At 37.8% G+C, this 21,130-nt stretch overlaps 1 protein-coding gene across 1 annotated transcript; it reads right to left on the minus strand.

Moving 5' to 3' along the window:
• Nucleotides 1-16,800: 16,800 nt before the first annotated feature.
• On the minus strand, nt 16,801-20,831 carry Magee1 (MAGE family member E1). Its single transcript, XM_077106916.1, has one exon. It carries the CDS (start codon nt 20,625-20,627, stop codon nt 17,265-17,267), a length of 3,363 nt encoding a protein of 1,120 aa, XP_076963031.1. The 5' UTR covers nt 20,628-20,831; the 3' UTR covers nt 16,801-17,264.
• Nucleotides 20,832-21,130: the final 299 nt, after the last annotated feature.

Raw genomic sequence — 21,130 nt, forward strand, 5'->3', positions numbered from 1 at the left:
TGGGGATGAGTCATGGGGAGAACAGAGGAATTTGATTGGGCAAAGGATGCAGGGAAGGAGAGGGGGCATCAGCGTAGGAAAGATGGTGGAATGAGATGAACATCATTATCTAAGGTACATGTATGACTGCACATGTGGTGTACCTCTACATTGTGTACAACCAGAGAAATGAAAAGTTGTGCTCCATTTGTGTACAATGAATCAAAATGCATTCTGCTGTCATGTGTAACTAATTAGAACAAAAAAAACCCTCAAAAATACCATGATTCAGCTATCCCACTTCTGGGTTCTTATATAAGGGAAAGAAAATCAGCATAGCAAACAGATACCTGAATTCTCACATTTATTGATGCACTACTCACAGTAGCTAAGATGGCAAGTCAACTTAGGTTCCCATTAATGCATGAATGGATAAAGATAATGGATGTAGTATACATATACAATGGAATATTGTTCATTCATAAATAGGAATGAAATTCTGTCATTTGCGGCAAAATGGATAGAACTAGAGGACATCATTTTAAGCAGAATAAACCAAGCACAGAAAAATAAGTATTGCATTTCTCTCTCATATGTGAAAGTTTAAAAAAAAAAAAGTTGACATGAATGTAGAAAAGTGATTACCAGAGGATGGGAAGGAGGGAAAGGTGGATAAGGGGAAGATGGATTTGATCAATGTATGCTGTATGCGTGCATTAGATTTTACTCTAAAATCCATTAATATGTATAATTAATACATGTTAGTAAAAAATAAAATTTTTAAAAAACAATAGCAAGGTAAAGAAAGAAAACAATAAGGAAAGCACAAAAATCAGTGAAGTATCAGAGAAGTAAGCCAATAGAAAATGTCAACAAAATTGAAAGTGTGATCTTTGAAAATCTGTTTTTTATATTACTTTTTTAGCTATAGGTGGACATAATATCTTTATTTAACTTTTATATGATGCTGAGGATCGAACCCAGTGCCTCACGCATGCTAGGCGAGCACTCTCCCTCTGAGCCAAGACCCTAGCCTTGAAAATCTTAATACTATAAATAAATTCTGGTGATACATAAAAATATAAATACATGCACATAAATAATATCTGAAACTTTCTGAATTTGATTTCAGGACCTCAAAAGGTAAGAGAGCATTATGAAAAATTTTATGTCAACAAATTGAAATTTTATTTTTTTTTAATATTTTTTTTTTTAGTTATAGGTGAACATAATGTCTTTATTTTACTTTATGTGGTGCTGAGGATCGAACCCAGAGCCTCACTCATGCTAAGCGAGTGCTGTACCTCTGGAGCCACAACTTCAGCCCACAAATTGAAATTTTAGATGAACAAACTCTTTAAAAATAAAATTGCCAAAAAAATTATATGAAAATATGAAGGGTTCTAAATTATTTTTTATAAACTGAATCTATATTTTTAAAACATATCCATAAGGAAAACTACAGATCCAATTGGCTTCATGAACACATTCTTCCATACATATAAAGGAAGAGGATGTTATACTTACAAACTGTTCTCTGAAGTAAAGAGAAAGAATGTTCACTCCTCAAGTCATTTTATACAGCTATCATTTGACCCTGATATTAAAATACATCGATGGGAAAATAAAAAAAAATTTTCAGAGCAATCTGAAACATGAACACAGATATGAAAACATTAAACCAAGTTTACCATGTGAAAGCAGTAATTTAAAAAGGCTAAAATACTATGCCCAAATTCATTTTACTGTAGAATTCACGTTTGGCTCCATATCAATAAAGCAATAAAAATAATTGTGCAATAGAATTTATGTAAGAAGAAAATTATATACTCACCATAAGGAAGAAAAACGGTATTTGAGGTATTAAGACTCAGTCATTTATAATGTTTTAAAAGTCCTTTTAGAAAATAAGAATTAAATGGATATCCCTAATCTCATAAAGAATTTACACAAAACAATAAAAAACAAAGCAAAAATCCCCCAAACAAATGAATATTATTAAATCAAACAGCACAATTAATGGTGAAAGGTAAATGATGATTACAACACAAAATGAAATGGGAATAATTGGAGTAAAAGTATTCTAAAATTCTAGCATTTTCTGGAAAGTTGTAAAAAATCAATGAGGCTTATTAGAATCTCTTGGGCAATCATTAATACAATAGTAAAATACTGCAAAACTGAAAAATTACTAGAGATAAAACTAGAATGATAAAAATAATGATTAATCCAAAGGAAGTCAATATAGAACAAAGTAAGGATGTACAAGGTGAGTGATATCAGTAAGGTGGCAGAATAGGAATTGCCATTTCTTCTTCCTTTACAAAATGCTGATTCAATCAATAGAAAAAATACTTTTATTAGAGCTCCAAATGATGAAATATTATGGTTTCCTGATAGAGCCCAGAAACAAGAAAAGATAATTGAAAACCAAGAGAAACCATTTCACTTACCTTCACTCCTTTTCACCTAAGACTTCACAGCTTGTTCTTTCTTCCACAATGGAAAGAGAACTAAGTAAATGTCTGACTTTAATTGTGTCCAAATACAATTAAAAAAATATTTTTCAAAAGTAGCCATTCAGTTATTGGGATGCTTTGCTGTTATGTTTCTTACAGATATTTCTTATGCCAGATAGCATAATTCATTGCTCTTAAGTTCTTCATTCCATTAAGCTCTTGGGAATGAATACAATTCAATCAAGTTATTTGCTAGTTTACTTCAAAGATGATCTTCTCTCTAGTCTCCAATACCTTGTAATTCAGTTCCATCTGAGACCTCAACTCAATGGTCTTTACTGTTAATATTTCTGTCAGCATCCTAATCACAACATTGTATGTAATCTATAAGGAATTCCAGACCTTCTATAGTCTTGTCTTCTTATGAGCCCTCATAAAAATAATTCCAAATGCTCCATTCATATAATAAAGGATTTTTTTTCTAGCCCACACTTCCAAATGCTTCCATCCTTTTCTTATTACTTCTAAATCTGACTCCACATTTCTAGGTATTCTTTATTAGCAACAGTCCCACTTCTCAGTTCTAATTTTTGGTCTTAGTTCATTTTCTGTTGCTATAACTAAATATCACAGATTAAGTATTTTTTTGGTTTTTTTTTTTTTACTTTAATGGGATTTATTATTATTATTATTACTATTACTATTATTTTTTGCATGTACTTTGTTGGGGTTTTTTGCATTACAATTCAGATTAAGTAATTTATAAAGAATATAACTTACTCAGCACATGGATCTAGAGGTCCAAGATCAAGTGGCCACATCTAGGGACGTCCTTCTTGCTGGTAGAAGTTCTTTGCAAGGTCCAAAGGAGGTTTGGAGTATCACATGGTGGGACAGAGCAAGCATGCTAACTTGGGTATCTCTTCCTCTTCCTGTAAAGTCACTAATGCAATTTTGAAGGTCCAACCTGTATGATCTTATAGAATATTAACTACCTCCCAAAGGCCCCACCTCCAAATGACATTAACATGTAACTTTGGGGATTAGGTTTCTATAAGAATTTGGAGGGGAAAATCACCAAGACCTTAACACAAATGAAGAAAATAAAACTCCAGCAGCCAATCCTAAAGAAATGGATATTAATAAATTACCTGACAAATAATTCAAAGCAATTGCCTTTAAAACGCTCAGTTATCTATAAAGGAACACAGATAAATATATCAGGAATACAAAACATGGCAAAAAAGAGAGAAATTCAATAAAGAAAACTATAAAAAGAGCCAGATAGATATGATGGACTGAATAACATAATGATTTAATTGATGTGATAAAGAGCTTCAGTAGCAACTTGATCAAGCCAAAGGGAAAAAAAATCAGTGAACTTGAAGACAGGTCAGTAGAAATTATCCAGTCAGAGGAACAAAAAGGAAAAAGAATGAAAAAGTATAACAAAGCTTATCAAAAAATATACACAGGAAACAAACATATACAGGTGAAGAAATTCTCAGAAGTAAAAGAGTAAGATAAAATGGTAGAAAATATTTCAAAGAAATAATGACTGAGAACTCAAATTTGGAGAGATACATCCAGATTCATGAAGTATCCCAAAAACCTAAGTACGTTGAACCTAAGGAGGTTTACATTGAGAAAAAATATATAATTTTTCAAATGTCAAAGCCAAAAGGAATTTTTAAAACAAGAAAAAAAGCAACTCAGTACATACAAAGGAACTTCTTTAAATTTATCAGCAGAAATCTTCAGGACAGGAAAGAGAAAGATGATATACAAAAATGCTGAAAGAAAAAATGCCAATCATGAATACTATATCTGGCAAAACTGTCCTTTAAAAAATGAAGGCTAGATAAAGACTTTTCTAGACAACAAAAGCTGTCTAGAAGATTGCCATCATTAGAGTCTAGGAGTTTGCCATTATTAGACATGTCTTACATGTCTTACATTATTAGACTTCTTAAAATGGAAATGAAAGAGCATTAAATAGCAATAAGAAATCACATTAAAGTGTAATTCTTATTGCTAAAAGTAAATATATAGCCAAATAAAGTCCAGTGCAATAACTGTAATACATAAATCACTTTTAATTATCTGTTTTAATTGACTTTCTGTTGTTGGGACAAAATACCTGAGTAAAACAACTTAAAGGAAGAAAAGATTTGTTTGGGCACATGGATTAGAGGTTTCAGTCTATGGTCATTTGGCTTTGTTGTTTCTGTGCCTGTAGTGAGGCACAACATCATGGTGGAGAGGGTATAGCTGAGCAAAGATGCTCACATCGTGGCAGCCAAGAATCAGAGAGAGTGAGAAAGAAGAATGGATGAGGACAAAATACACCCTTTAAGGCCTTGCTCCCAATGACCAAAACTTCTTCCAACTAGGCCACAAATCCTAAAGTTCCCATCACTTGTTAAGGCCTGCTTCCATCAATAGATTAATCAATTGATGAATTAAGAACCCTCATGATCCAATCACCTCTCAAAAGCCTAACCTCTGAAGACTGCTACCTTGGGAACCAAACCTTCAATACATGAGCTTTTGGGAGACATTTCAGACTCAAACCATAACAGTATAAAATCTATTAAGAATAACTATAATAACAAAATTTTGTTAATGAATACACGATACAAAAAAATAGTAAATCTGACATCAGTAATATAAAGTGTTGGAGGGAGAAGTAAAACTACAGAGTTTTGTATGCAATAAATGTTAAGTTGTTGTCAGCTTAAAATAGACCTGTATAAATAAGTATAAAAAGTTTTAGGGGGCTGGGGATATAGCTCAGTTAGTAGAGTGCTTGCCTTGCACACACAAGGCTCTGGGTTCAATCCCTAGCACCACCAAAAAAAAAAAAAAAAAAGTTTTAAGTAAGCCCCATGGAACCACAAAGAAAAACATCTGTAGAAGATGCAAAAAAAGGAAAAAGAAGAATCAAAGTATATCACTAAAAACTCATCAAATCACAATGAGAGAAAAACAGGAACAATAGAACCACAAAACAGAAATTTTTAATAAAAAAAAAACTATCATGAGAGAATAAAAAAATCATGCTTTTGTAATAATAAAAGGCTCCGTTCAATAAGATAATTCTAAGTATATATGCACCCAACATGAGTGCACTTAAATATATAAAATAAACTGAAGATCTAAAGGGAAAAAGTGTCATCAGTAAAATAATAGTAGTTTACTGGAACACCCCACTTTCAATAAAGGGTCGATCATCAACACAGAAAACCAGTAAGAAGATAGCAGATTGGTTTTTTTTTCTTTTTTTAAGTCACAGCCTAGGGATATCTTTTATTATTATATATAATTATATACTAATACAAGTTTCTTAATCTTTTTTTTCTTTTCAGTGTTTTTATTACAAAAGTAATGGATGTTCATTATAGAAAATTCAAGAAATATAGTTAAGCAATAAGAAGAAAATGAAAATATCTCATAACATCACCACTCAGAAATAACATTAACATTTTGGTTTATAGCCTGACACGAATTTTTCTATGCAAGATAGAAGATCTTAACAATACTCTAGACCAAATGAATCTAACAGATTTATGTTCAGTTTCCACATAAGAACATTTTCTCAAACACACATGGGACATTCCCCAGAATAGAATGCATGCTAGGTCATGAAAAAACTTTAAACAAATTGAAATTACAGCAAGTAACTTTTCTAACTAAAATTGAATAAAACTAGAAATCAATAAAAAGAAAAATGGGACACTTCACAAATAGATGAAAATTGAAAATACATACTTGAACAGAACAAAAAAGAAATCATAAGTGAAATTCAAAGGTATCTTAATCCAAATAAAAACACAGCATACTAAAACTTATGGGATGCAACATAAGCAATACTAAGAAGGAAATTCATAGTGATAAACATGTCAGAAAAGAAAGATCTCTAAAAACAACCTAATTTTATATCTCACAAACAAACTACAATCTAAGAAGAACAAACAACAACCAATCTTATCAAAAGAAGACTACAATAAAGATTTGAAGAGAAATAAGTGAAATAAAAAATAGAAAAAAATTACAATTCTGAGGGTTTTTTAAAAGAATAAACAAAATCAACAAATCCTTAGCTAGACTATGATGAAAGAAGACTCAAATAAGTAAAACCTGAAATGAAAGAGTAGACAATACAAATGATGGCACAGAAATGCAAGCTTCAGACGAGATTATTTTGAACTATACACCAACAAATTCTACAGTCTAAAAGAAATGATAAATTCTTGGAAGTAAACAACCTACAAAGATTAAGAAGAAAAAGAAATCCCTAACAGACCAATGACAAGTAAGGAGATTGGAAAGGCCAATTAAAGGAGAAACACTTAAGGAGATTGAATCGGTAATCAAAAACCTCCCAACAGACCAAGCCCAACATCATCAGATGCTTTCACAGTTGAATTCCATCATACATTTAAAAGAAGAATTAATAACAATCCATAACTGCTAAAAAATAAAAGAAAGGAACACTTGCAAACTCATATTATGAGGCCAGTATCACTCTGATACTAAATCCAGACAGACACCACAATAAAAAAAAAAAAAAAACACAGCAGGCCAATATCTCCAATTAATGTCAATGTGAAAATCCTCAAGAAAATGTTAACAAACCGAATTCAACAGCACATTAAAAGAATCATAAACTATGATTTATCCTTAGGGTGTAAGGAAGATGCAACATACAAAGATTAGTGAATGTGATATATGACAATGATACAACAAAGAATAAAAAAATGATCATTTCAGTAGATGCAGAAAAGATATTCCCCAAAATTCAATATCTATTCATTATAAAACCATCAACAGCAGAATCAAAACAAAAGAAAAAATATTTGAAATCAAAGACAGGTCTTTTCAAAAATATACAAGCTGAGAGTGGAAAACTACAGAAAGCCTATGGATTTACAGGACAACATACAGAGAGCTAACATTTATTTAAATTAAAAGACTTTTATAAAGAAAAGAAAGAGACAGAAAGCTTATTTAAAGAAATAGGAACAAAAAAACTTCTCAAATTGGAGGAAAGATACAGACATTCAGGTATAGAAATTACAAAACTTTCCAATCAGATTAAAATTCACCAAAATGTATTATAATGACAAAGAAAAAATCTTGAAAGCAGTTGGAGAAACAAAGATCCTTGCCTACAAGGGAACACCCATGAGACTGCTGGTAGATTTCCCAGCAGAATTTAAGCAGGCCAGGAGAGAGTGGGATGGTACATTCAAAGACAAATACTGCTAATCATGAATTCTTAACCTTGCAAAGCTGTCCTTCATAAATTAAGGAAAGATAAAGACTTTGCAAGAGAATCAAAAGCTGTGGGAGTTCATCACCACCCTACATGTCTTACCAGAAATGCTAAAGGTGGAGCTGGAGATGTAGCTCAGTTGGTAGAGTGCTTGCCTTATATACATGAGGCCCTGGGTTCAGTCCCCACTACCCACCCACCCCCCCCCCCCAAAAAAGGAAAGAAAGAAACCCTAAAAGGAGTTTTCCAAGTTAATTTAAAAGGATAATAATTAATAACATGAAAATATATGAAAGTGGTAAAGCTCATTAGTAAAAGCAAGTACCCAGTCAAATTCAGAATACTGTACCACTGCAATAGTGGTGAATACATTACTTCTATTTTTAGTATGAAGGTTAAAAGACAAAAAAAGTAATAATGGCTATCATCATTTTAAGGGATGTACAGCATAAAAATTTGTAAGCATGACATCAAAAGTATAAAATATGGCAGAGAGTTTAAGCACACGTGTAGATTTTGTGTGTGATCTCTGGGCCAATGATAGGAGAAATATCTCAGATTACTGAAATGCCTTCAGGTCTTTCTCCCATTGTCTTTATCAATAACACCTGGTTACTTTCTAGCCTTATGAATCCCTTTAGCAATCCCTTGGCCACACATTTATATTCTCTTGCAAAGACACTCTTTCATCCTTTGCATGTTCATGTTGCAAATTTTCTGGGTTTTTTCCCCCTTAATTATAGATTCCTTCTTTAAATATTCTTTTTCCTTTCTCATATCTCTTAAATATTCTCTTTCCTCTCTCATATCACTATAATTAATTAAAAGTAGCCATGCAACTCCTTTAATATTTTGCCTATAAATTTCTTTCACTATATATCCTAGTTTATTCTGCCTTCTACAAAGCCTTCAGGCAGGCACATGATTCAGTGCAGGTCTTTGCTGATATATAACAACAATGGCCTTTACATGCAGTTTCTAATACTTTGTTCCTCATTTTCCATCTGAGACCTTGTCAAAATGACCTTTACTGTTCATTTTTCTACCAGTATTGTGATCATGACCACTTAGAGATTCCAGACTTTCTCTATCATCTTCTTAGCCCTCATCAGAATCACACTTAATGCTCCACTCATGAAAATCTAGGCTTTTTCTAGCCTTTTTCTCCAAATTTTTCCAGATTTTACCCATTTCCCAGTTCCAAAATTATATCCACATTTTCAGATATTTTTACAATAACAGCCATTATTGCTGATACCAATTTCTGTCTTGACAAATTTTCTGCTGCTATAACAAAATTCCACAGACTGAGTAATTTATTTTTTGACAAATAAATTTATTTCTCACAGTTCTGGAGGCTGGGAAATCCAATATCAAGGTATTGGCAGCCTGTGAGGGCCTTCTTGCTGCATCATAACATGGCAAGGGTATCAAACACTGAGAGGGAGGATCAAGTATGCTCAAATCTCTGTTCCTCTACTTATAATGCCATTAATCCCATCTTGGTACTCCTAACCTCATGACCTCACCTAATCTTAATTACCTCCCAAAGAATCTGACCTCCAAATCCTATCAGCATATGAATTTAAGGATTAAGTTTTCAATACATAAACGTTGGGGGGACACATTCAAACTAGAGCAGTATATGAGGCAATGTATATGCTAAGGAGCTTGATTAAGGCATTCCACAATATATACATGTATCAAAGCATCATATACTATCCCATAAATACATACAATTTTACAATTTAAAAATAAAAATAAGAAATTTTCAAATTGGTGCCTTTGCAGGGACTGGGGTTGTGGCTCAGCAGGAAAGCGCTCACCTAGCAAGTGTGAGGCCTTGGGTTCAATCCTCAACACCACATAGAAATAAATAAATAAATAAATTGGTGCCTTTGCAATTTAGTATGAGATATATATTTTCTTATTTAAAAAGTATATCTTATATAGAATAAATATGTGTAAACAAATAATTTTATATGTTTGTATTTATGTCCATTTATACTTTCAATGTATATTCATGGGAATAAATTTTAAAATGAATAAGTAAATAAACCAAATATAATCTTGTGCAATACTGCAAAAAGCATGTCAGAGAAATTTATATCTCTAAATGCACATATTGAAGAAGATAGGTTGAAAATCAATGACTCAAGCTTTAATCCCAAGAGGCTAGAAAAAAAGGTCAATTAAAAACAAAAAAAGTAGAAAGATGGAAATAATAAATAGCAGAAATGAATAAAATTGATAACAAACACATAAAAAAGAATATCAAAAATGCAAATATTATTTCTTTTAAATAGATGATTGATGATAATATGTGATAGGAAGAAAAAATAAAGCAACAAGGAATATTATAAAGTTAATTTCAAATAGAATATCCTTACTAAGAAAAAGTATGTGTGTATGTACATGTTCATATATATATATATATATATATATATATATATATATATATGTGTGTGTGTGTGTGTATGTAGAGAAGCATATATGTATTATACATATGTGTATATATACACACAGTATTATATATGTGTATGTATATATACATATGTACTCATATATATACAGTGTGTACATACATACATATATGTATTGAACCCAGGAGTACTTTTCCACTGAGCTACATCCCCAGCACTTTCTTTTTTTTTTTTTTTTTTTAATTTTGAGACAGAATCTTGCTAAGTTGCTTAGGGCCTCACTAAGTTGCTGAGGCTGGCTTTGAATTTGCAATCCACTTGTTTCAGCCTCCCTAGTCACTGGAGGTATGGGCCACCACACCTGGCACTAAGTATATTTTTAGCAAAAGCATAAAAGACATGAATAAGTCATGTATATATCCAAGGAATTCTAGGCAATTAGAACAGCAAGTATCAGATCCCAGAGATGGTATCATGTCTGGCTTGTTCAAGAAGTAGATTGAATAAAGTGTGATGATGGGGTGTGTTATAAGAGATGAAGTAAAAAAATTGTGGGTTCTATCACATGGCTAAGGTTTCTTCTGTGAACAAAATAACACATTGGAGGGGGATTGAAGTCACACCTAGAAATTAAATAAATTCTTACATAATCCCTCTGGCTATTGCGTTCAGAATAAATATACTAGAGCAAAATCAGAAATGGGGAGAGAAATTCTGAGGCCACTGAAATAATCCATGTGAAATATGACCATAGAAGCAATGCTGTGGTTGATGAGAAGTTATCAGATTCCAGACTTATTTTCAGGATAGAGCCATCAGAATTTGCTTACATATTGGATTTTCTAATGTCCTTGAAATGAAAGAGCATTCCAGTATGAGCCCAAGCTTCCATGCTAAGAAACTGCAAGAATGAACTAATCATTTATTAAGATAAGAAAATCTATAGAAGGAATAGATGAAGTTAATACCAGGAGTTCAGATTTGGGTAAGTAAGAATTTAATGTGTACCACATATGCCAGTGTAAATTTTGAGAATTCAGTTGAATATGAGAGGAATTCAAGGTAAGGACACATACTCTGAAGCTTGAGATACAAATTCAGGATTCTCCAGCATATAAAATTGACATTTTTAAATCCAGGCAATAGATGGGTGAGAATGACTTCCTACAGAGAATCCATCCATTCCTAGGGAGGAAAAAAAAAAGCAAAAAAAATAAATAAAATAAAATAGGCCCAAGGATTAATCCTGGGGCATTCCTAGAATTCTGAAAGAATGAGAGGAACCTGCAATAGGTACTGAAAAGTAGTAAACAAATAAACAGGAGGAATTCAAGAGAGTGTGATATCATGAGTGCACAATGTTTCAAGGAAGGAAAAATATTAACTATATCAAAAGCCGCCTATAAAGACAATGTCTGAGAAACAATCAGTGAATTTATCAATTTAGAGGTCCCTGTACATACTGAGATGAGCAGTTATAGCTGATTGGTGGAAGAAAAACCCACTGTACTGAGTTCAGAAATAATACTAGGAGATATTAATTATATGCATTCTTTCAGGGATTTTGGCTTTTGCCGGAAAGAAGACACTGAGTTCTACTAGAAACAGTAATCCTATAAATCTGACCACTAGAAGATAAGTAAAGTTAAATATTGAATGTCAGTAAGAACACTTCCCAGAAAAAAAAGCAATAGAGGTACTACTTGTTTTTCAACTTTAGCAAGTGCCTTGATAAAATACTTAGCTACTCTGTTTTTGCTCCTTTAGTTATTATTTTTTTCCTTCTTGTTAACCTTTTAGTTTTTACATTGTGTCTATCATCTGAGACCTAAGTGTTTCCTTGCTTTACATATTTTCTTTTTTAAGATTAATTGAAACATTTATTGTCAGAAGCATATGTGGCATATTTTCATCCAAATCTAGTGACTGCCATTGACGTACCTGCTTTTTATCACTGTCAGTCTTTGAAGTACCCTAATCTAGGAAGATAGAACAAAGCTATTTCACTCAGGAAAAAAAATACACTCATCTCAAAATGACTGCTTTGATACTATCTAAATAACCCACAAACTATGACAGTTCTGAAATCCCATAATCATACTTTCTATTTCATCCACCAGTTTTGAAAGCTGTATACCAAATTCAACTTTGGGGAAATAAAATTTTACAATTTTGATGAGTCATCATTAAAATAAGTAATCACCTGAAGAATGTAACCTGAAACTTCAGCAGTTTAGATTAAGTGGCTGTGTAATTTCTTTGACAAAAAGGGAAATATTATAGCCAGGAGTGGTGGTACATGCCTGTAATCCCAGTGGCTTGGGAGACAGAAGCAGGAGGATTGTGAGTTCAAAGCTAGACCCAGCAACTTAGCAAGGCCCCCAAGAAAATCAGTGAGACCCTGTCTCTGAATAAAAATGAAAAGGGCTGGGGATGTAGCTCAGTGGTAAAGAGCCCCTGGGTTCAATCCCTGGCACCAAAAAATAATAATAATAAAGGGAAATATTATACAGTCATTTATCAGCAAGAAGACAATAGAGTCCCACCTGTGATTCTGTTTCATGTAGCAAGAAGACACATTTGCTATGGAGTTCAGAAATTTTATGTTCCATCATAGATGAGCACTACAATTAGACAATTAATGATCTTTGCAAGGGAATAACTACACAGGTCTAGTAGTAGTAGTGGTAGTAGTATTGAACCAAAGGGTGTTTTACCACTGAGCTATATCTCCAGTCCTTTTTATTTTTTTTATTTTGAGGCAGGATCTAAGTTGCTTAGGCTGGTCTCAAACTTTTTAGCCTCATGCCTCAGTCTCCTGAGTCGCTGAGATCATAGGCATGCATGCTCCACCAGCCTGGCAAATGATCATTATCTTAATGCAGAATGATTGAGGCACATTTCAACAAAATAGCACACATTCATATGATCACAAGAGCATGACCCTCCATTGAGTATGAGGAATTGTGAAACAAAAGCTTGTGTCCTAATCCAAATTGATGTATTTGAACAGAGATATGTGAGAACCAAGCAAGAAGGGCAGTAAATATCTTTAATTTTATAATAAGTTGTTGGAAGCAACAGTTTACATAAATATCCAAGTTTGGTATCAGTACAATTATGATCTTTAGGATCTATTAATGATTGCCTTAAATTGACATTACTTTCATCATAATGGTTGTTTCAGTCTCTGTATGTGTGTGTGTTTCTAGGAACTAAACCCAGAGCCTTACGCATGCTAGGCAAGTACTATACCACTGAGCTACACACCCTGTCCTCATTAGTAACGGTTTTTTAATCAACTGTTTCCTTTCCTGTTAAGAGACTTGCTCAGGTAACATCTCCTGGGAACAACTTGACAAAGACATAAGTCTTTGGGATCCTTTTGGGAGTTTTCCTTCAAGAGAGTAATAGAAATTGTAAGACATGCTTATTAATTTTATAGTACTTGTTTCTAAATATTTCTATTTAGAATAAATGACTGCATATTTTAAAGATAATTTTAATTATTATTCATTTTCAGTAACTTGAACAGTGTACAATATTTGCATTTTGTTTGTGCTACGGTGTGTGTGTTTTTTTCCTTTATGAATATCTGATTAAATGCTTTACATTCAGTAAGAGTATTTTCTATTAAAATGTCTAAGAGAGTCACTATTTTCAAGGATTGGGTTGGTTATAAGTAGATCTTGCTTGAGCATTGTTTTTATTTTTACATAGACACATAATTATGTGTTTATAAATGGGTTTGAATACAGTGGCAAAACAGGAAATAATTGATTCTGTTGTTTGAATCTGAAATGTCACCCAAAGGTCCATATGTTAAAAGCCTTGTTCTCAGCCCATGGAGCTTTTTTGTTGTTGTTGGGCGGGGGGTTGGGGGGTGGTGCTGAAACCATTAAAAGGTGGGGCCTAGTGAGAGGTCTTAGGTCACTGGGGGCATGCTTTTGTAGAAGATTGTGAGATACTGGTCTCTGTCTTGTCCCGTCATGAGGTGAATAGGCTTCCTTCACCATGCAATTCCATCATGACATACTGCCTTGCCACAGACCCCAAAGCAATAGGCCAACTGTCCATGGACTGAAACCTCCAAAACTGTGAGCCAAAATAAACCCCATTTCTTTTTAATTTGATTAGCTCAGGTATTTTGTTATGGTAACAGAATGTTAATTAGCACATATGAGAATGTAAATTGTTCCAAATATTTTGTACACACATAAACACACAGTTTTAACTTGCAAACACCTTACTCAACTAATCCTCTGCTAAAATAGATACTTCAATTTTATAATTATTTCAGGATAATAATTTTTTCTTTCTTTAAATCTTGAATATTCAATCAGATATTTTATCTGTGTCCAAAATTGTCATTTCTAAGAGAAAAGCATGAAAGACTATGTTTTCTACCTTGGTTGTCCTTAGAGGGATATTCTGAATATTTGTGCATATTGATCAAATTTATCTGAAATCAAGATATTTCTCAAGATTTAAATAGCAAAAAAAAAAAAAAAAAAAACCCTATTGAGAGACTTACTTAGGTAACATCTCCTAGGAAAAACTTGACAAAGACACAAGTCTACAAGAAACATGAAAAAATAAAAAAATAAAAAACTGACATAGAACTTACGAGGTAAAAAGAAGCTCTATTATTAAAAGCCTCTTTAAAAAAAGGAAGGTTGTACCAAAAATAAAGTGACTCAGTGATGTGGGTGCTATATTCCAGGGAGAATGATGAGAAAATATTTCACCTTTTTGAATGACAACAAAAACAGAAGGAATAATAACAACAAGAAGAAGACTTTCAGAGAATGAAGGGGAAGAAAAAGAAAGCAACAACCATAGTGGATATTGTGATGAACTATCAGATGCCCTTACTGTTCAGGACTGAAGTGCTCATTCCTCCAGTTCTTGAGGGTGTTGACCACTGCTGTGTTTATAGTTGAATATATTTCTCACATATTACTTGTGGCTGAAAATAACTGACTTTTCCATAGCCCCTTACCAGGAGACAGCCTGCATTCAGTGACTGGTCAGTCTAGGGATTATAAAATTGTGGCCCCCTTTTCCTAATTTGGGACAACTCTGCAAGGCCATCCCAACCTAAAAACTGCTTGTGGAATCAACTGAATTATTTGTTGTGACACTGTCACTGCTCAGCTTTTCTCTCTCTAATATTTTTGCTTCCTTTGTTTCCCCCTAGGTGTTGAATGCAAAACCAGTCCCCAGTAAAATTTTTGTCAGGAGAATATCCACTTCATAGCCTTATTCCCAGAAAAATCAACTTGCAACATCACCTCTACATTGCTAAATATATGTTAAGTCCTGGGTTTTATATGTTAACATATTTAATCCTCACAACATTAGTTGTGATTTATTTAATTTATAATTAAATAAAATTATTATGACCATTTTACAGACAAGGATCCTGAAGCACAAAGAGATTGAGTAACTTTCCTAAGGTCTCACATCTAGTAATTATCAGAGAGTCGGGGTTTAGATCTAGGCACTATGACTCTAGAACACTGGAGTTTGATTTCTGAGGTGTTTTTTTCAAAGGTAACAGGCTTCCTGACTTTAATTCATTTCAACTCAATTTTGTTTGAAAAATAACACTTCTTTTCATAAGAACATTAAGAAGGAACTGCTATGCTAAAATTATAGCTTCTGCCCTCCTTTAGATTTTCTGCCCCACTTTAGATTTTCAATACAAGAGTCAATGTAATTCTGTCAAAACTAAGTTGTATCCTTCCATTCTTCAGATAAAAATCCTTTAACAGTTTCCTATCTCAGTCATAGCAAAAGCAAAATTTTTATATGGTACTGAATTTTTTAAATATATGTTGTTCTTGAACTAGGCCCATCCCTACTCCTTGGTGAGAGTACACTTCCCACCCCATTGAGAACAAGCTTGGTTATGTGACTTGCTGTTGCCAACGGATTATGAGTATAATATGTATGAGCAGGTGCTTTAAGAACTATCACATGGTTTCCTACTATATGGGCTACTCCTTTATCTTGGTTACCTGATTGAAGACAAAATAAACAGAATCAAATGCAACCCATGAAGAATAGATAAAATGAGCCCAAAAACTGTTGTTGTATACCACTAGGATTTGGAGATTAAGAACTACAGTATAACTTACAGAAAGCCGATTCATATGTCTTAATGGGACAGTTTATGACATATAAAACCTCTTACCCTTTGCCCTTAAACATTTGACTTAATTTCCTATAACAATAATGAGGACTGAAATCCAGTTTTGAAGCAGTTAATCTCATGATTGTTTTAGGGACTCAATCTTGCCCCCCTCATCCCCCACACAGCCATCATCTTCTCCAAGGACCACTCTGAACATCCCAGGGATTAAGTTAGGTATACCTCCTCTTAACTCTCATAGAATACTTGGTGCACCATAATAAAATTGCTGATTTAAGTGACCACCCCCTACACCCCAGTCCCTGAGTTTCAGAGTGATGTTATATCTTGTGTATTTGTATTCTTGTATAACCAAAATAATAACACTGTGCTCATTGCATGAAAGAAATTTAATAAATGTTTGTGGAATAAATAGTGCATTAGCATTATGTTTGATTTATTACACTTTTATTTTTCATTACATTTTAGTACAGCAAAGCAAATACAGGTAAACATTGGTATTCTTTACACAATAGCAGACAGAAAGGGAGGCCAGCCATAACTTAGAGTGCTTTTTCAGTTGTTGATATATTTGCTTGTTTGTTTAACATCAGAAGCTAGATCACTTTACTGGTGAATTTTTTTCAAGCTTTCAAGGAAAAGCCTATATCTATAGCTATATGCTATATATTCTCTTCCAGATAATGCAACAAGATGGAAAGATTCCCAAAACATTTTATAACACTATCAAAACTCTTATACCAAAATACAACAGAGACAGCATAGTAGTCAATCACATTTACCCTACTGGACAATATATTAAAACAATTGAAACATTTCAAGATACCAAACAAGAACTAAATATGAAAAGACATAAATGGAACTGGAACACAAATACAAATACAATACATACCCCTCCCACCCAATACATGAGGCATAGGGCTCTAGGGCCCGGCCTTGCAAGGCCTCTCTGACTGCCACATACTCCTCTATCTGAAGTTGTGAACAAGGAATTGCCTGTGACCAGCATCAGCTCTATTGGCCTCATCTTCCATTGCCTCCCTGTACTGCTCTGGCCAGTCCTGTGGCTCCTTTCTGTGGATTCTGGCCACATAGCGCAGCGCTTTCATCTTGGAGGTTTCCAAGCGGGCTCTAGGGCCCCACACAAACTCATATTGTACTGGATCACTGTCGGGAACCCGTAAACTGTCTATGTAGCGCTGACTCAAATACCTACAGGTAATCACATGCTTTCTCCCAGCTTGAACCCCTAAGCCCCGCAGAAAGGCCCACACTGCAGACTCCCTAGCATGGTTGCCCATTATAAAGATGAAGCTCAGAACCTGCATCAAGAAGTTGTTGCCAGGCCTATTTGGACTATCTACAATCTCTTCAGTATCTTCCATTTCTCTTCGGTTGTACAGGGTATAGGAGTGGTTTCTTGGATCGAGAACCACTAGCTCTGTCCCATACACGTGGTTCAGGGTGCGAGCAGCACGATTCAGGAGGTCAGGGAATACTTTGCTGCACTCTCGGCCAATGTAGTACAGAATTCCTTTCTTTGGTATAGGCAGCTTAGTCGAATCCATCAGCAGAAATAACTGCACCAACTTCCTTGACTTGCTCTCCATTCTTGACTCAGGCCATGAATGTGGAGGATATTTTGAGGGATAGGCAGAAACATCAAAATCAGGAGATGCTACCTCTGCAGCTTCTTCAAAAAAGGGCCTCCTAAAGGGAGGGAGAGCTTGCCAACCCTCAGCATAGGCTCTAGCAGCCTCTTCTTCCAGAGCTTCATTGTATGGCTCTGGCCAGTCGGAAGGATCTTTGTTATAGATCTTAGCCATGAACTTCAGAATTTTCATCTTGCTGGTTTCTATGTGGGATCTTGGTCCCCAGAAAAATTCGTATTCCACTGGGGTACGGTCAGTTATTGGCCTGTAGTCCAAGTACCGCTGCCATACAAACTCTACAGACAGAAGTCTCTTTGGGTTCCCAAAAATGGAAAGCCTCCTCTCTCGCTGCACCCCCATCCTCCAGAGCATTTCCCAAATCTCAGCTTCCTTGGCTTGGTTGCCATTCAGGAGGATTTGTCCTAGGATCATCATCAGGAGGCCCATCTTTGGCCCATTTGGGTTCTCTTCCAGTCCTTCAAAGGGCACAGGCCCCAGCTTGTTGAGCAGGATATATGTGCGCTCTTCAGGATCAAGCTCCCTCAATTCAAATCTAAAAATGCACTCCAGGTGGGCTGCTGCTCGCCTGAGGATCTCAGGGAACTGGCTGCGATATTCTTTAACAATATATTGCCGCATTTCGGATTCCCGGATAGGGTACTTGCTCTGATCCTTCACCAGCAGAAACTGTAACAACTCAGCTACATTCTGCTCCATAGGATCCTGGGGCTTCAGGGTTAGAGCGACCTGGGTAGTGCCAAGGCCCATAATCGTAATGGAGTTGGAGTTCTCACGGTCTCTGAGGACCTGGAATTCCATGGGGCCTTCCGCACCCTTGGGGCGCTTAGAGTCCGAGGAGGACCTGGCGACGCAGGAGCTTGGCAAAGCAATAGGGCACTTGGAGGAGGTCGGGCCCACAGAAGCACCCAAGCTCAACACTGGAGCAGGGTTCGCAGAAGCAGCGAGCATACCAGAGGTGCTCGGGCCGTCAGCGGCGGCGGCCATCCTAGAGGTGCTCGGGCCAGCAGCGGCGGCGGCCATCCCAGAGGTGCTTGGGCACTCTGCGGCAGCAGCCATCTCAGAGATACTCGGGCCCTCAGCAATGGTGAGCATCCCAGAGGTGCTCGGGGTCTCGGCGGCTGTGGCCACCCCAGAGGTGCTCGGGGTCTCGGCGGCTGTGGCCACCCCAGAGGTGCTCGGGCCCTCGGCGGCGGCAGCGGCGGCGGCAGCCATCTCAAAGGTGCTCGGCCCCTCCCCAACTGTCAGCATCTCAGATGTGTTCTGGCCCTTGGCGGCTGTGGCCATCCCAGAGGTGCTCGGGCCCTCGGCGGCGGCAGCGGCGGCAGCCATCTCAAAGGTGCTTGGGCCCTCCCCAACTGTCAGCATCTCAGAGGTGCTCGGGCCCTCTGCGGCGGGGGCCATTCCAGAGGTGCTCGGGCCCTCGGCAATGATGAGCATCCCAGAGGTGCTCGGGCCTTCAGCGGCGGCGGCGGCGGCGGCCATCTCAAAGGTGCTTGGGCCCTCCCCAACTGTCAGCATCTCAGATGTGCTCGGGCCCTCGGTGGCAGTGGCCATTCCAGAGGTACTCGGGCCCTCGGCAACGATGAGCATCCCAGAGGTGCTCAGGTCCTCGGCCGCAGTGGCCATTCCAGAGGTGCTCAGGCCCTCCCGGGAATTGCGCCGCACGGAGGTGCTGGGGACCTCACCGCGGGTGGGCGGCTCCAAGGCGCCAGGTCCCTCAGAGTCAGTGGGCGGCACTGAGGTGATCGGGCCCTCACCAGAGGAGGGCAGCACAGAGGTGCTCTGGCCCTTACTGAAGGGGGGCGGCACAGAGATGCCTAGTCCATCAGAGGTGGTGGGCGGCACAGAGGTGCTCGGGCCTTCACCGGATGGGGGCAGCACAGAGGTGTCAGGTCCCTCAGAGGTGGTGGGCGGCACAGAGGTGCTCGGGCCTTCACCGGATGGGGGCGGCACGTTGATGCCCGGTCCCTCGGAGAGGGTGGGTGGCATGAGATTGCTCAGTCCCTCACTGGAGGTGGGCGGCACAGAGATGCCCAGTCCCTCAGAGACCGTGGTCAGCACGGAGGTGCTGGGGCCCTCAGCGGGGGTGGGCGACACGGAGATGCCCAGTCCCTCAGCGGTGGTGGGCAGCACAGAAGTGCTTGGGCCCTCATCGGAGAGGGGTAGCTCGGAGGTGTTCAGCCCCTCAGTGACAGTGGGCTGCTCAGAGACGCTTGAGCCCTCAGAAGCAGAGGGTGACACAGGGGGGCTTAGGCCCTCATAGGCGTTGATCAATACGGCTGTGTTCAGTCCCTCAGAGACCGCAGGAGGCCCAGAGGTGCTTGGGCCCTCAATGGGGGTGGGCAGCTCTGAGGTGTTCGGCCCCTCGGAGATGGTGGGCTGCTCAGAGGCGATTGAGCCCTCAGAGACGGTGGGCGGCTCAAAGGTGGTTGGGCCCTCATCAGGGGTGGGCGGCACGGAGGTGCCTGGGTCCTCAGAGGCGCAGAGGCCCTGGAGGGTCTCCAGATCGCTGGGACCCTGGGGGACGTCTGGGCCTGGCATAGCAGCGGAGAGACTGGGGGCGTCAGGGGCCTGCATTTCACCCCAGCTGCTGTTCTGCGCAGTAGCCTTTGCACTGCGGCGGCGGCGGCGGCGCGAATTCTGGCTTACCAGCGACATGGTCCTGCCGACCGGCGTATGGGAGCAGACACCGACAGGCCGGCGATCTAGCAGAAAGAGGACGGCACAGTGGCAATGCTGCTACTGTGGCTGCTGCCAAAATCAAAGTCCCAAGCAACTTACTGGAGCTGAAATCAGAGGTGGTGAGAAAGGAGGCAGGTACTGGCCAACAGTGAACGCTAGTCTCAGTATATACTCTGCTTGTCACACCCCGCCTTCTGCCGCAGTCCGCGCAGGCGCAGTCGGGCTCTGCGACAAGGCGACCCCGCCCAGCCCAGCCCCTCCCCTGGGTCTGAGAAAGTGGTTGCGGTGATTCTGCACCAAAGCAGCGCAGTAGCAGGAGGGAGGCTTTGGTAGACTGAGACAAGGAGCTTGGAGCAGATGGGTAGAGAATAAAAACAGAGGCAATAATAGCTGCTTCTCAGAATTAGGGTATGGATTAGAGGGCTTCTACACACAGTGCCAGGCTTAATAGATTCTCGAATTTGGTAGCTAATATCCTT

This window comes from Callospermophilus lateralis, chromosome X (assembly GCF_048772815.1).
Source record: "Callospermophilus lateralis isolate mCalLat2 chromosome X, mCalLat2.hap1, whole genome shotgun sequence".
NCBI classification, from domain to species: domain Eukaryota; kingdom Metazoa; phylum Chordata; class Mammalia; order Rodentia; family Sciuridae; genus Callospermophilus; species Callospermophilus lateralis.